General features: G+C 36.5%; 1 protein-coding gene across 3 annotated transcripts in view; it reads right to left on the reverse strand.

Moving 5' to 3' along the window:
• The window catches only part of NAV3 (neuron navigator 3), a 317,473-nt gene extending 302,476 nt beyond the window's left edge, over window positions 1-14,997 (reverse strand). For 2 of the 3 annotated variants that reach the window (XM_040981262.1, XM_040981256.1), the window contains exon 1: window positions 14,242-14,997. In XM_040981262.1, coding sequence (XP_040837196.1) covers window positions 14,242-14,484 — 243 coding nt within the window. In that variant the 5' untranslated portion in view covers window positions 14,485-14,997. The remainder of the gene's footprint in view (window positions 1-14,241) is intronic. The other variant, XM_040981269.1, reaches the window with a different exon arrangement.
• Between the last annotated feature and the right edge of the window lie 728 nt (window positions 14,998-15,725).

Raw genomic sequence — 15,725 nt, forward strand, 5'->3', positions numbered from 1 at the left:
GATTATTTTATAATTTACTGTATAGGAATAAAATGGTTTATCTTTTAATTTAGTTATTGTTAATAGCCCTTGTCTACATTCCCCCTGAACTAGGGTTTGTTTTTTGTTTGCTCATTCGTTTGAACTTTTCACATATTGAACTCTTCCTTAGTGAACAATTTAGTCTTTTAACAGTAATGGTTAAAAACGTTATCTCAAACAAACTTTTGAACAGAGAAGGATCTGGTGTTACAAAACTCTGTGCCCTTTGTAATGGATGAAGTTGGAGTACATTTTCCACCCTCAAGTGAAACAATGCTCTCAGCAAAGGAACCCTATCCTTCCCATATCTCCCTGGTGGTCATTCAATCACAATTGGTTCCAAGATCCATAAACTTTGACAATTTTTATCGTGGCCTAAATTCTAAAACTAGTTTGGATACATTTACTGTCTTTTTTTTTTTTTAAAAAAAATAATACACTCAAGTTTAAAAATACCAAAATAAAAGAGAAAAAAATCCCTTTAAAAGATGCCAACTTATATCTAAAATTTCAATAGATAAGGAAAGTTTCTTTTTTACATAAAATCTTCTTACAGATATGATGAAAAATAACAGTGGTGAATACAAATGGTTTCTTACGCATAAGTTTCTCCTAAGAGATAAAATTGTTCAGTAATGAAAAAATGCACTGGATCCTTTTAAATGCAATAATGAAATCTGAAATAAAGTCATTCAACACTAGACACAAGCAGGAAGCTAGAAGGGAAGTGGAACAGCCAGGATATGAACCAGTGCCATTATGGGATCCTAGTGCAGGAGAGGTGAGGACTTCAGCCACTTGGTTACCATACCAGGCTTAAATCATGATTTTGATTATAACAGTTATTCTAATTTCAAATTGAAAAAACTCAAAAATGCACATAATGATATAGGTGGATGGCACAGGAGTCAAAACTCCAATCCATTCTTCCAATTAAAAATCCATGTTGGGCCCGGCGCAATGGTGTAGTGGTTAAGGTCCACGCCTTGCACACCCGGGAACCCATATGGGCACCAGTTCTAATCCCGGTAGCCCCGCTTCCCATCCAGCTCCCTGCCTGTGGCCTGGGAAAGCAGTTGAGGACGACCCAAAGCCTTGGGACCCTGTACCCTCATGGGAGACCCGGAAGAGGCTCCTGGCTTCGGATCGGCATGGCATCGGCCGTTGCACTCACTTGGGGGGTGAATCATCGGATGGAAGATCTTCCTCTCTGTCTCTCCTCTCTGTATATCCACCTTTCCAATAATAAAAAAAAAAAATAAAAAAGTCCATGTTCTCCCATACTATGATGCTCTAAGCCTCAATGAAACAACCGTTCCATATATTTAGATTATGGATGATTAAATATGTCCATGAATTGTATATGCATTTATGTGTATGAATATATTCATTCCCCTCAATGAATAAACATTCAATAGAAACACATAAATATAAAAGATAAATTCAAATAGAAGAGATGAATGAAGAGAGGAAAAATAAAATATTATCAAAATTTATTTTGTTATTTTTAAGATGTACCAAGGAAAGAGTTGCTACACACTCTAGAAACAGGTGATGAGAGCCTGCTGAGCAAATATCTGTTCATGCTCTGGGCACTGTCAAAGGGTATGCTTTTCAAAATTTCCATGTTTACTTGCTGCCCAAAGAAAAGAGTATTAAAACGTCAGACATTTTAAGAATTGATTGAACCACTGATTGAGGGCACAGTGTTTATGGAACCTTGGAAAGGAGCTTGAGAGATCAGGTTCTTTTCTGCTCCTTTACTATGTAAGCACAAATTCTTCTGTGACAAGGTACTGTGTTGGAGACAGAGACCTAGCCTTTCCCAGTTATGAAAATGACACCTTGATCTTGGATCATGTCAGTCTCCCAAACTGAGAGATTAACATTGTTTGTTGATAAACTACCCAAATGAGGTGTCGTGTTGTAATAGCAAAACTGGTCCAAAACAAGCACTGATTAAAACACAACCTCCATTTTAGTCTTTATGCTTCCACATATCAGAACTTCAGAATACAATCTGTAGTTGACCTTTAGCAACAGAACAAACTTCACAGAACAGACCTTATGTACCAGTTTTTCATATAACTTCATGCTATAAATCCCATCCTTTTTGGATATGGGTTTCAAAATTGAAATGTTGAAAGTGTGCTTTTCAATTATATTAATTTTTTTCAAATAAGACTATTTTTTAGCACTAATTTTAAAATAGAGCCACTTCCTCCTTCCTAAGGACAGGAGGCATTGTCTAGATAAAATTTTTATTGTCACAAGTAGCAGAAATCTGTTTTACATATTCCAAACCTACCATCAATGTCATGACTGCTGAGAATCTGAATTATAAAGAATCATTCCTATAGGAAATATTAATAGTAATATCATAATACAAAAAGAAATACAGATTACCAAAGAGTGCATGTTATTGCAAGTATCTTTTCCATCTCTACAATGTCATCAACACATTAATATAATATTATCGGGATATTTATATACTTAAGTATATGTTTAAATCTAAATCTACAATCACACTCATACATGTATACATACAATGCCATGGAATGACAATTATGCAATAAATACTTAACGATCGATTAAATGATTAAATAAATGATGAAGAAACAAAACTCAACCAGGACTAATCATGGTACCCAGAAGTGTTAACTAGAAGGATTTAAATGTAACAAATAGAAATAGGTGTATGTTTAATCAGAGAAAAACAGCTGAGAGAATATACTGTTGGAGGTTATGATGAACTTTGTATTCAGTGGAAGATGACAATGTGGATATCAAAAAAGCCAATCAAAGATGAAACGAAGTGTCATAAAAAGCAGATGGTTTGGAAATAAAAAAAGACATGAAATAGGATCCAAAAAACATGAGTCAAAATTTTAAGAATAACCTGAAGGATTCTGGAAAAAGTAGCACTCTGTAGAAATTCAATAAATTATACAAAAGACTACAAAGAGATTACAAATAGAAATGTGAACAGTCACGAACACTAATACCTCATATACTTTTAGAGTCCAAAAATTAAGCAATTTAATTTTTCAATTGTCTTTTTAAATATTATTTACATGATTGAGAGGGATGTGTGCTCATGCAGGCCACTGTTCAGGATGCAGAGTATCAGGAGTGGAAGAAGATGGTAAGGACATGTTTCAGGGATTTTTTTTTTCTCTTTGTCTGCAGGGGTGTAGAGAAGAACAGGGAGGCTGCTCCTTGCTGTCAAATTACATTAGTAGCCCGTGGATGGGAGAGGGTATTTGATAAGGCCTTACTGCTTTCCCAGGCCATAAACAGACAACTGAATGGGAAGTAGAGCATCTGAGACATCAACAGGCACCCACATGGGACAGCAGTATTTGCAGCGGGGAAGGATCAGCCAATTGAGCTATCATACTCGGCCCCAATAACCTACTCTTGACCAAGGAATTAGTCTCTGGCTCAGCACATATAGGTAAGAATTAAATCAGCCATTCCCCTTGATTCTTAGACACACAGCTAGAATAAAGCATTTAGCCCTCCTTGCAATAAACTATTGTCATGTGACTGAATTCTGACCATTGGAATTGTGAAGATGATATGGAATTGCCAAGTTTCAAACATTAATAACCTTCCTGGTTTCCTCTCTCTCACTGGTGACTGGGTTTAGGTGGGATAATGAAACCCTGAGTTGGAAAGAATCTGGCTTACATTGTTATCCATAACCATCAGTCATTAGATATTTCCTTATACAGATATTTAGTGTTTGCAGGCCATGCAGTCTATTTTAAGTGTTGCTGCCATAAAAAAAAAAAACACACACACAACAAGAACAACAAAATAAAAATCAACAGCCATGACAACACGTAACACATATAACATATCATGCCATATCTGTATTCCAATAAAAAGCATCAGGCTGCATTTGGCTTGTGGGCTCTAGGTTGTCAGTGTTGAACTCTATGGGGTCGTAACATGGATGTGTAGAGTAAGTTTCTGCTTGTTAAACTAACTAAGGTTTATCTGTGATAAAAATTGGCACTATATTAGCTAGTACAATGTCATTTTAAATATATGTAGCATTTGTTCTAGTGCATTTCATTTTGAAAAAATTGAAAATCTACCCACCCAACATTTTCAGAATTTAATGAAGGCAACCTTTGCAAGATCAAAATAAGGAAATGAGAATAGAGATCCCATTGGTTTTGTTTATGTTTTCATAAAATTGCATATTACATTTACATTCATAATAGTGCATAAACATTGCATTGTTTTACTAGGAAAACACTAGTTTCTGCCAGAGACTCTTCATCTGCTGGCTTTTTCTCCAATCAGATTTTTTTTTTTTATTTTTAAACTATTCAATGATTTTCACTGTGAAAGTTACGACATGTAACTGACTAATGCACTCTCCCACAGATACTGAAATATCTCTATTATTCCCAGTGCCCAGTAAGCCAAAGAAAAACACTTTAAAAAAAATGTGGGAGGAGGAAGAGTTCAAAATTAGTTTAATGCTCCTGGCAAAAATCTATATATTTCTTTGTTCTATTGTATGACTCAGTGTCCATAAAGATAGTGAACAACTCTTGACTGTGGTTTATGCATTGTTTGGGGGAGAGGGGAGACAAGGGGAGAGACAAAGTGGGGACATAGAAGTCAAACAGGTCTGAACCAACGCGGACACTTCAGCTCCACTCCAACATACCATCAAGCTTGATTTCGACATCTGCTTAATTGAAATGATTAACTGAATGGAACATTCTACAAATGAGAACTACTAACAACTGCATTTATCTTCAGTTTTACCTGTCAAGTGTTGCCAAGTTAGCAATGATCATTTCTAACTCAACTGTACATTTCTGTGTGGAGAAAGGATACTTACTCTAAAGTCTTAGGACATTTTTGATTGCTGATAATGAATCCCAACGTTTATAACTTCATTCACTAGACTTATCCTTCTTCAACTGTGGAGCTTTATGCTTCATTGAAAATTCTGATCTCCTACACTTTCCCTCTCCTCTGCATTTAGAACTCTACCCCCTTTACTGGATCTTACGAATCATTTCATCATTTTTCTAAAACAAGCCTTAATTACATCACAATGAGACTCAGCATCCTCCCTCCTGAGCGGGAAAGAGCAAGTTCAAACTTCTCTCTGTGGCATTCAACGCCCACCATGCTACCACCTCTAATCAAACTCACACTTCCTGTGTGGTTTTATACCAGGATTGATGAATGATCTGTAATTTTGTAAAGTCAGCAAAGTATTTCATACTTTGGTAAATATAAATTCTCCTTTTCTACAATTATTTTGACAAGTTAAAGTTAGGTACAAGGTTAAAAGGTGGCTTTAATAGATGGAGAATTAATTGTCACCTCTTTATTTAACAATCATTAATATTATTAAATTTCATATTAAATTATCAGATACATTCATTCATACTACTATAATGCAAAAAGGTAATAAATGATCACTAATAATGTGTACTGTATTACATATAGGTTATATGTAATACGTCATTTGTGTTTACAATGATCTTATGAAGGCCCAGTACAATAGCCTAGTGGCTAAAGTTCTTGCCTTGCAAGTGCCAAGTCCCATATGTGTGCCAGTTCATATCCTGGTGGCTCCACTTCAGATCCAGCTCCCTACCTGTGGCCTGGGAAAGCAATGGAGGACAGCCCAAGGCCTTGGGACTCTGTACTTGCATGAGAGACCCAAAAGAGGCTCCTGGCTCCTTGCTCACAATCCAGACCCAAAAGAGGCTCTTGGCTCCTTGCTCACAATCCAGCTCAGCTGATTGTGGCCACTTGGGGAATGGAACCAGCAGATGAACTATCTTCCTCTCTGTCTCTCCTTCTCTCTGTAAAATCTGAGTCTCCAATTAAAATAAATAAATAAATATATATATATACACATATATATGAAAGGCAACATGTTTAAAAATAATAAAAGAAAATTGTTACTACAGTTATCTAAAATAGTATATTTTGGGGGCTGGCATTTTGCTACAGAAGCCTTCTTAGAGTACCAGTTCATGTCCCAGCTACTCTGCTTCCAAACCAGATTTCTGCTGATGAAACTGGAAGGCAACAAATGATGGTCCAAATACTCGCATGGTGGTGGAAAAAAAAAAACACCACCATGTACCTGTGAGAGAACCGGACGAAGTTCCCAGCTCCTGGCCTTGGGCTGACCAGACCTTACTGCTGCTGTCATTTATGGGGGTAAACCAGGTGACTTTCTAGATCTTTCTCTCTTTCTCTAGCTCTACAAGGAAGTCCGCTTTCACTTTTACTACTCCAAATAGTGCCGATCGTTTAGAAAGAGCCATTAAACAAGAAAAAGAAAATCAAAGGGAACCAAAGGGGAAATTCAAATTATCCCTGTTTGCAGGTGATATGATCCAATATGTAAAGAAACCAAAGCACTTCAAAGACTATTAAAAACTCAAGGAGAGCTTGGGAAAGCTAGAGGATATAAAATCCATACACAAAAATTAAAAGCATTTATATACACAAATGGGGACATCACTGAGGATTTAGCCAACGAGCCATTGTGCTAGAACCAAGGACAACACTGAAAAAGAACCTATAAGATCAGTACCATTCACAACAACTACCAAAAATTTAAACACCTTGGTATAAATATAACCAAAGGTATGAAAGATTTCTATAATGAAAATTATAAAACATTAAAGAAATAAATGAAAAGAGACACACAAAAAAATGAAAATTTTGCCTTACTCATTGATTGCAGAATTGTCAAAATGCCCATACTACCCAAAATAATTCACAATTTCAATGTGATCCTAATCAAAATAACAATATTCTTTTCATGTGTAGAAAAAAACATGATGTTAAACTTCATATGCGCATAGAAAGACTGGAGTACCTAGAGCAACCTTAAAAAGCAAAACAGGCCTGTCACCATCACCATACCAGATTTTGGGACATATTAAGAGCAGTAATAATCAAAACACCCTGGTAACTGGCACAAAAATAAGCATGTAGATCAGTGGGTAGGAGGGTAGAAAGAACAGGAAGTATGTCTTAAATCTCTATTGTGAAATACACAAGCTATGTTCACACAATACAAATAATTTGTAAAAGGATCCATAGGAAAGAAGAGTACTGAAACCAAAATAGAAATGCGAGAACTTAGAGGACAAAATCAGGAAAGCAAAAGACAGGAGACAATAACTATGAGTCCTAGCAATTAGGAATGCTATTCCTCATTAATTATATACAGAGAGTGCATTTCAGAGATCTTAAATGACATCTCATTTGAAGGACCAGCTGAAGTTTAATTCAAAGCTTTCAATTTCTAATTCAATATTATTTTAATTATGTCCACCAATCTTTCCAGTTGAAAACTTGCCACAGGTAATTGTCAATATGACAGAATAAATACAAACAATACAATAATTATTTTGCTTAAAAAATGTATGCCACACTAAATGACTTTGTTTTATCAGCATTTAATACACTGATATATTAGTTATATAAACACTACATAAATAATTATTTATATGATTTATATTCATATATTAGCAATACATTATTTATATGACATATGGAATTAAGATATCAATTATATATTTATATAACATGTCTTTGTTATATATAAATTATATATTATAATTAGACATTAATATAATAATGATAAGCATTTATTGTATTAAATGCTCTTCTTATCTAAAAAACTAACTTAGCTATGATATTGGATACAAAAAATTAAGAATAAATTTTTATTAGATTTATTAAACTTATTTTTATTGAAAAGGCAGATTCACAGAGAGGAGAAACAGAGAGAAAAATCTTCCGTCTGCTGGTTCACTCCCAAAGTGGCTGCAAGGGCCAGAGCTGAGCTGATCCAAAGCCAGCAGCCAGGAATTTTTTCTAGGTCTTCCATGCAGGTTCAGAGTCCCAAGGCTTTGGGCCAACCTTCACTGCTTTCCCAGGCCATAAGCAGAGTGCTGGATGGGAAGTAGAGCAGCCAGGATATAAACTGGCGCTCATATTGGATAGAGCCACCAGGCTATCACTCCAGGCTTGTTTAAAACCGTAAATCACAAACTAAAATAATGACCGTGTTTCCACCAATTGTTATTTTAAGCCCAAAAAGAGCGATGATCCAAAGATGAGACTTGTGCCAATACAGAAAGTGCTGTAATTCATGCATAATTACTGCATTCTTATGCAATTACTACCACAAAGGTGAAAACAATTAAAACAGACTTAAACAATTTAACAATTTAAGTTGGAGCAAGAGCTGAAAAAGAAATGATCATGTTTCTTTAAATAACAGAAATAAATGTGCAAGCACAGCAGAACTAGACAAGGAAGACAGAATCACCCAGGGACCCCAGAGCTGACCTACGCAGCTGTAGGCCTGGCCAGCCTTGGAAATGCTACCATGTGAGCAAGCCAACAGGAGTGCTGACAGTCCTCAGCAACCAGACTGCTTCTCCAATAGGAAACAGCTGGAGGCCAGGGCCTGCCATCTACTCTACTGACATCTGCTGTAATATTTCTATCATGGGGCTCCTTTTATTTATTTCTTGTTAGTCATACAATCCAACAGAGACTATGTGTCACCTTAATTTGTTTTCTCACAATAATTCTAAGCACTTGGACACTACCAGTGATTTATTGACAATTCACCAGCAAGGCTAATTTAATTCATGAAATAAACTCTACCATTCTGTATAGAAACCAAATCAATCAATAACCCACCTTCCCTCTCACTGACCTCAGCAAAAATGTTTACTGCAACTGTTTAAGTTTACTGGATAAGAATAATATTTTTGTAACCACAACACCTTAGATTCCTCATCCTGCTATACCCTAGCATTGAGAAACTGATAAGCAAATTAAGTCTTCTAAACCTTAGTTTATTCATCTGCAAAATGGGAACAATAATGCCGATTATCATAAAGAATTATTACCATATTCCATCAAATGCCTATCCAGCAACCTGGCTTATAGCAAGCTTTTGAACTATAGTTCATATCAGATTTTCCAAACCGTGATTTCTCCTAAATACCATTAGTGTAATTTTTTATTTTTGTCTTATTTTGACATAAGAGCCTTTCCTCCATTACCTACCTAATAAAGTTTACCTCCACTGACGTTCTGATTCAAACCTGCTGAATTCCCATAAATATTCTGTTCCAATTATAACTCATTTATGTAATTTGTTCCTTAAAAGAAAGCTTTCCTCTCTTTACTTAATTCCTATCTGCCTATTAAATTTCAACAACTCACAAAATATTTCTGAATGGTCTAGTGAAATGGGACTTCTCTCAGCCCTAAAACCTGTAAAAGAATGGTTCCTGGGCATATTTGGCTGAGGAGGGATGCATCCCATACCAAACTGCCTGGTTACAAACCCTGACTCTGCTTCTGATTCTGGCTTCCTGATAGGGCACACTCGGGGATGTGGCAGTGACAGCTATTGAAGCCCCATCATTGTCACCTCCAGGAGTGATCCAGGATTGAGTTCTTACATCCTGGCTTGAGTTCGATAGGATCCCAGCTATTGCAGGCATTTGGAGATAAACCAGCAGATGGAGGATCTATGCCATGGTCTCTCCTTCTCTGACTCTTGGTCTTTCAAATAAAAGGCAAATGAATTCAGAAAATCAAAAGAAAGTATTGTCTTTATCAGCAATTCTATGTATACAACACATTTGCTTGTACATATCTGCTGCATTTGTTTTATTTTTATGTCATATGTCTATGGTAATGTATGCTTTCAAGCATCTTCTGTTTTCAAAGTGTCAGTACTAGTCATTTTATCCGTTCTAGTCTGATTTTTCTTTGACTTTTGACATGAGTGTTGGGGATATTGCCGTTATATTAGGAAGAGAGGTTACTTATAGTATGAGGGAAACAGACTTCAGAAGGACCTGCTTGTATTCATTATCAGTATGATCTCATTGAGAAGTATCCCCTCCCTCAACTCTCTCAAAGCCTCAGTTTGCCTCTCCATGAAGGTTGACAACGTGCCTTCTTTGAAACATCATGAGAATTAAATGAGAAATTTCCCATAACATACAGGGTAGGCACTTGAAAAAAGAGCAAAGAAAACACATAGTGGAACTGAGCAATCTGAAGGAATATATATATATGTAAAATCGAGTTTGCACAGAGAGGAGGGGTAAGTGGACACAAAACCAAAAACACATTGAAAATACAGTAGCAGTGAGGAAGTGGTAGTGGTTTATGGGAAGGAAGTTGGACTTGAAGACGTCAAGAGCAGTAAGCATTCTTAGAAGTAAATACAGTCTTAGAACCTTCCTGAATAGTGGTAACTAGTGTTTAACACTATTTTATTTGCTGAGCTGGGGCAAAACAGAGCTCTTTTAAACCTAAACTTCTATGTCTTTAAATAATGTATCCAGAACAAAATGACTTTTTACTTCATGAGGGTAAAAGCCCAGGAGGAATAGAAAAATGAATCCATATGAGGAAAGAGAATAGAAAACATAAAACAAGCAAGCAACTACAACAATGTATGGCTAAAGAAAACATAAACCACTTGAAATATTCTGGTGAATTTTCCAAGTGTATGTGCTATCAAGTCTGGAAACAGTATTATTCAGTTAAAAAAACACATAGTGGAACTGAACTACCTGAAGAATCAGGGTGCACCCAGGAAAAATCACACAGGTATACAGTAGTTGGATGGAGCTATGGAAAATAAAAAGTAATAATTCAGAGACTGGAATACCCGCATGATGAAACCGTGAAATGTAAGAAGCAATGAATATTTTTGTGACCTTAATAGGATGATACAGTTGGTAGACACTTGACAATGGACAGGCATTAGGAAAGGATACTAATCTAGAACTATTGAAATAATTGATCCAAAAAAAAAAACCACACAAAAAAACAAAAAACACCTGACAATGGGCCAATGTGGGTGGTAGGAGGGTTGGGATTTATGCAAGATGTAACACAAAGAGGGACTGGAGTGGTGGTTCAAGGCTAATCCAACATCTTGCAGCACCAGCATTCCTTTATATTCACCTGTGTGGGTCTGGTTGCTGCACTTTTGATTCAGCCCCCTGCTTGTTACCTGGGAAGGCAGTGGTGGTTGGCCCAAGCCCTTGAGACCTTGCTCCCATGTGGGAGACCTGGAGAAAGCTCCTGACTCCTGGATTTTGATTGGCTAAGCTCCAGCCATTGTGGCCTTTTTGGGGAGTGAACCAGTACATGGAAGATCTCTCTCTCTCCTTCTCTCGGCATATCTGACATTCAGTATAAATAGTAATAAATACTTCAAAAAAAGAAAAAGGATGTCATACACAGTGATATCTCCAATTTCTCAAACATTATGGGATGTGAGATGATAATGTATATCATCAAGTATTAGCCTACCAACTCAAGATTAAACGTTTGGAGTGATGGCATTTTCACAAACCAAAAACAGTAATAGGACAAGAGAATTGTGGATTGAAGTCACAAAACTGCAATTATTGGGCCCAGCACGGTGGCGCAAGTGGTTAAGGTCCTCGCCTTGCACGCCCGGGACCCATATGGGCGCCGGTTCTATCCCCGCAGCCCAGCTTCCCTTCCAGCTCCCTGCCTGTGGCCCGGGAAAGCAGCAGAGGACGGCCCAAAGCCTTGGGACCCTGCACCCGCGTGGGAGACCCGGAAGAGGCTCCTGGCTTCGGATCGGCATGGCATCGGCCATTGCGCTCACTTGGGGAGTGAATCATCGGACGGAAGATCTTCCTCTCTGTCTTTCCTCTCTGTATATCCGCCTTTCCAATAAAAAAATAATAAAAAAATATAAATCTTTAAAAACTGCAATTATTGTGCTTGTTTTCTCTCTCAAATTAGACTTTCAGATGGTTTGGTATTGCTCCACATAAATCTTTTTAAATGATAGCCAACTATTGTGGGTCCTATCAATGAGAGGATTTTTCCTTAGAAATAAAACCCATCATTTTTTAGCTACGTACATGACTGCTAGTATAAAAACTCCATTTTTACTCATCCACTGAAACTAGGTAAGGGCTTGGAATTACATATTGGCTAGTGGAATGCAGAGGAATCCTTAGTGATAGAATTGGGTATAATCTTTTACTATAGTGGAGCCCAAGATGGAAACTACAAGTGATATGCAACCCAGAGAGTACTTGGTTCACTATCAGCTTCATAAAGTCACGCTACCAGGCATGAGCCACTTAACTCAAATGCTTTTTCACCAGAAAGAAATAAACTCTTACCTTATTTATGCCAGTGTTATCTTGAGATTTCTATTATTTATAGCCAAATCTTACTTCTTGCTAACACAAATATTTTTGTCATTTCCACTCTTTGCTCTAGTTGCTCAAAAACTAAAAGCAAAACACCAACTGTACTTCTGTCAACATTTAGAAGTGTTCTGAAATGCTGACCAGGCATTCTTTACATTTGTTATAAAAGGTTTTTAATCTGATAAGTGGCATGGAAAAACATCTTATAAATACAACTTTGCTTGCCACAGAGTCTTGTTGAAATATCAAACATTTGATTAATATGTTTGTTAACCAAAAAGATCAACCAAAATTCTATTGAAAACAGTGCTCAAAGTAGTCAAGTCTGGTAGTCATAAGCCAAGGCCATTTGGAGTTGAAGTGAACATGCTGTTAGGAAAGCCACAGTCAGCGGAGACAATGGGTCTACCTAGTCTTTCTACCAACTCCAGATAAACCACGATACATAAGAAGTGAATAGAATCATCTGCCACTTGCTTTTAATTATCTGTGGAAAGTTGAATATGTTAAGTGTTCCTAATAATTTTACACTTTCCTATTTTCACTGTGAATTACTCATATTGTACTGAGAACTATAACCCAATAATGAAATATTTTCTCTTAATCAACTTTTTTCTTTTTATTTTCTTAGAGCTATAATTGTAAAACTCATTCATTTCAGTTCTATTGTTTTATGATGAAAGTTTCAAGGAGATGAATAAACAATCATTCTTAAAATAATTATAAATTAACTCATTGATTCATTCATTCCTGTATTAACTCATTCACAATTGCTACACAATTGCTACACAATTAACTGCTACACAATTGTTCCTTGGACAGGGAAGGGTTGGAGTACAGAATAAGATATGGATCCTGTCTTTTAAGTAGTTTCAATTTTGTGGAGGTAGGAAGAAATATCCATATAATTAAAACAGTGATATATAAAGATGCTGTGAGTACCTCTACAACGAATCCTGAAAAAAAAAAGGAGGAATAGGGAGAGTCAACAAAGACGTTATGAAATAAATTGCCTACGGACTGTTGCCATAAGACATGATCAGCTAAAGACAGATGGACTAGGCATGTCAGATCACAGGAGAGGCTTTCTTTTCTTGCAGAGCTGATTTCAATACTATATACTTGTTTCTCTTTTATCCATCGTTTTTATCCTTTTCAGATCAGACATTAAAGCAAATCATTTCATAAGAAACTAGAGGTGATCATGATGACTTTGAAGAGTGGGACATCATAATTAATGCTACATTTAAGAAAGAGCACCTATCAAGGTTTCACAAGAGTCCCCGGGTTCATCAGTGGTAAGGTGTCCACAGCACCTAACAGCTAGAGAAAGGGAGTGTAGCATGGCTTAGCAAGCTAAAGCTGTGAGCTATGGCTAACACACTGGCATCAATTAAATAACTAAAGATGTCAGTAGTAAGTAAAACAGTAGGGTTTCAATTTACAAGAGAAAATCCAGACAAATGTGTGTTATCAAGAGAAGTAATATTTCATTTTCCTTCATAATATAGTGAAGTAAGCAGTCTATTATAAAAATACACAAACAGAAACTGTTCAAAGTGCAAACACCATTTAGAGAAAAGTGACAGTATCCATATATTAGAAATAAATCTCCTATTACATTGTACCATGAATGAAAATAGGTCCTCTTTTTTTACATCTGTGAATGGTTTGTGGTTATTAGTGATTCAGCAGCGTCTAGAACAAATCAGGCACTTCATTACCATCTAATACAAACTGATTACAATATATACATATTCAGAGAATTTTGCTCAAAACTTCTACAAATACAAACCAAAAACACAGGCAGTCTTTACATAAGCTAAATACTTAGTTTTTCATCATTCTAAACACAGTTCTCACACTGGTTTCCTCTATTAGTCTCTGTTATGCAATGGGTTTTCTGGTACAACTAAAAGGAGCTTTGCATTCAGCTATGCAAGTCCAGAGGTAACCTACTAACCTTGCTGTCTTCTTTCTCCTTGGCTTTTCCTGGGAAGGGTTTCTTCTTTCCAAATTCACAGGTTGATTTTAATGTAAGCTGACAAGAAAGCATCGAGCTCTCTGCTTCAGCAAGTTCCAAAGGTCTTGAGGAACAGTGCCGTTGTCCAGTAGTGCCAAGATTTGGTATCGGAAGAGCAGTATGAACAGGCTTTGACCCAACAGCTGGCTGTCTCGGTTTCGAGGCAACCCCAAGTACAGGCATGGCTTTTATAAAAGTATCTTCCTGCTGCCAAAGAAAATGCCTCTAACCTCAGTCTAGTAGACTTTAGTATTTCCAGAACAAATAATTTAAACAAAACTAGCAGTCATTCTGATGTTAAAAAAATTAAAAACTACTAATATTTCTGGATGAAGCAAAATTTTCTTACATTGTTGTTCAGAATCTTGCTGGCTGGATTTCTTGTATTTTTATTCTCTCTCTGCTCTCTCCGTTCATGTCTTTGCTCCCCCTTTTCTCCCTCTGTTCAATGAGTCACTGTCTATGTAATACTAAATACTCCTTTGGGGGAGTAAACTCTTCTTGAAGGTATATGTTAGAGAGTTCCTTCTCTGGGAATAAAGAGCTCCTACTTTTGATTTCTCTTCTCACTACAGCTCCCGTCTGAGCGTTCAGAGTGGAAAAGAGGAGAAAAACAAAAGGAAAAGCCCTTTAGTCCAACTGTCAAAGAAGCCAAAAGACCACAACAGTGACGGGACAGGAGTTCTTCCTGACTTCAGAAATAACCAGCCTGCATTTTCTTTTTAAAGAAAATAAGTATTTCCTCTAGATTAAAAAAAAAAAGAAGAAGAAGAAGAATGGATATGTTAATGGCCAAAACAAACAGCTGTTGGAAGAACTTTTAGCCCGGAAACAATCTTAGCAATGAAGCTGTTTGTCTGATTTCCAGCTATTTTTCACTACGGACAGCCATGAGCCATGATGCTCATTCTGTTTCATCTCCGGAAACCAGATTAAGTTCATGCAATAATGCAGCTAACTAGTGCAGTTAAATCGTTCACCAGCTCAGGCCTGCCCAGGTTAGGAAAGATAGGAAACATAGGGAGCAGGGCAACGAATACATTGCAATTCCTAAATTTCATAATAATGATAAAGCTATTCACAGCTAATATTTTTTTGCAATATACTACATTTCAGTCCCTGGGAACTCTACCACACTTACTCATTCGAATGATTCAAAGCAGACGAACGTTTATTTTCTATACAAAAGACATATTTTCTATATGAAAGACAACTGTGACTCAGGTGCACTGAGAAATTTAACCAAAGTCATGAAACAGAACACTAATTTAACTGTTAAAAGTACATTTTAAAACATTTCACAAGAATCTGGTAACTCAAGATAAAGTCTGTATTGAAAGTCTAAACTTCTAAGGCATGTCCAAACATATACTCAGTGATTGACTTTATCTGTAAAATTATTTTGTTGCAAGACTTTCATATTC

This window comes from Ochotona curzoniae, unplaced genomic scaffold (genome assembly GCF_017591425.1).
Source record: "Ochotona curzoniae isolate NIBS_2020 unplaced genomic scaffold, NIBS_Ocur_1.0 contig_1014, whole genome shotgun sequence".
In the NCBI taxonomy this organism is placed as follows: Eukaryota; Metazoa; Chordata; class Mammalia; order Lagomorpha; family Ochotonidae; genus Ochotona; species Ochotona curzoniae.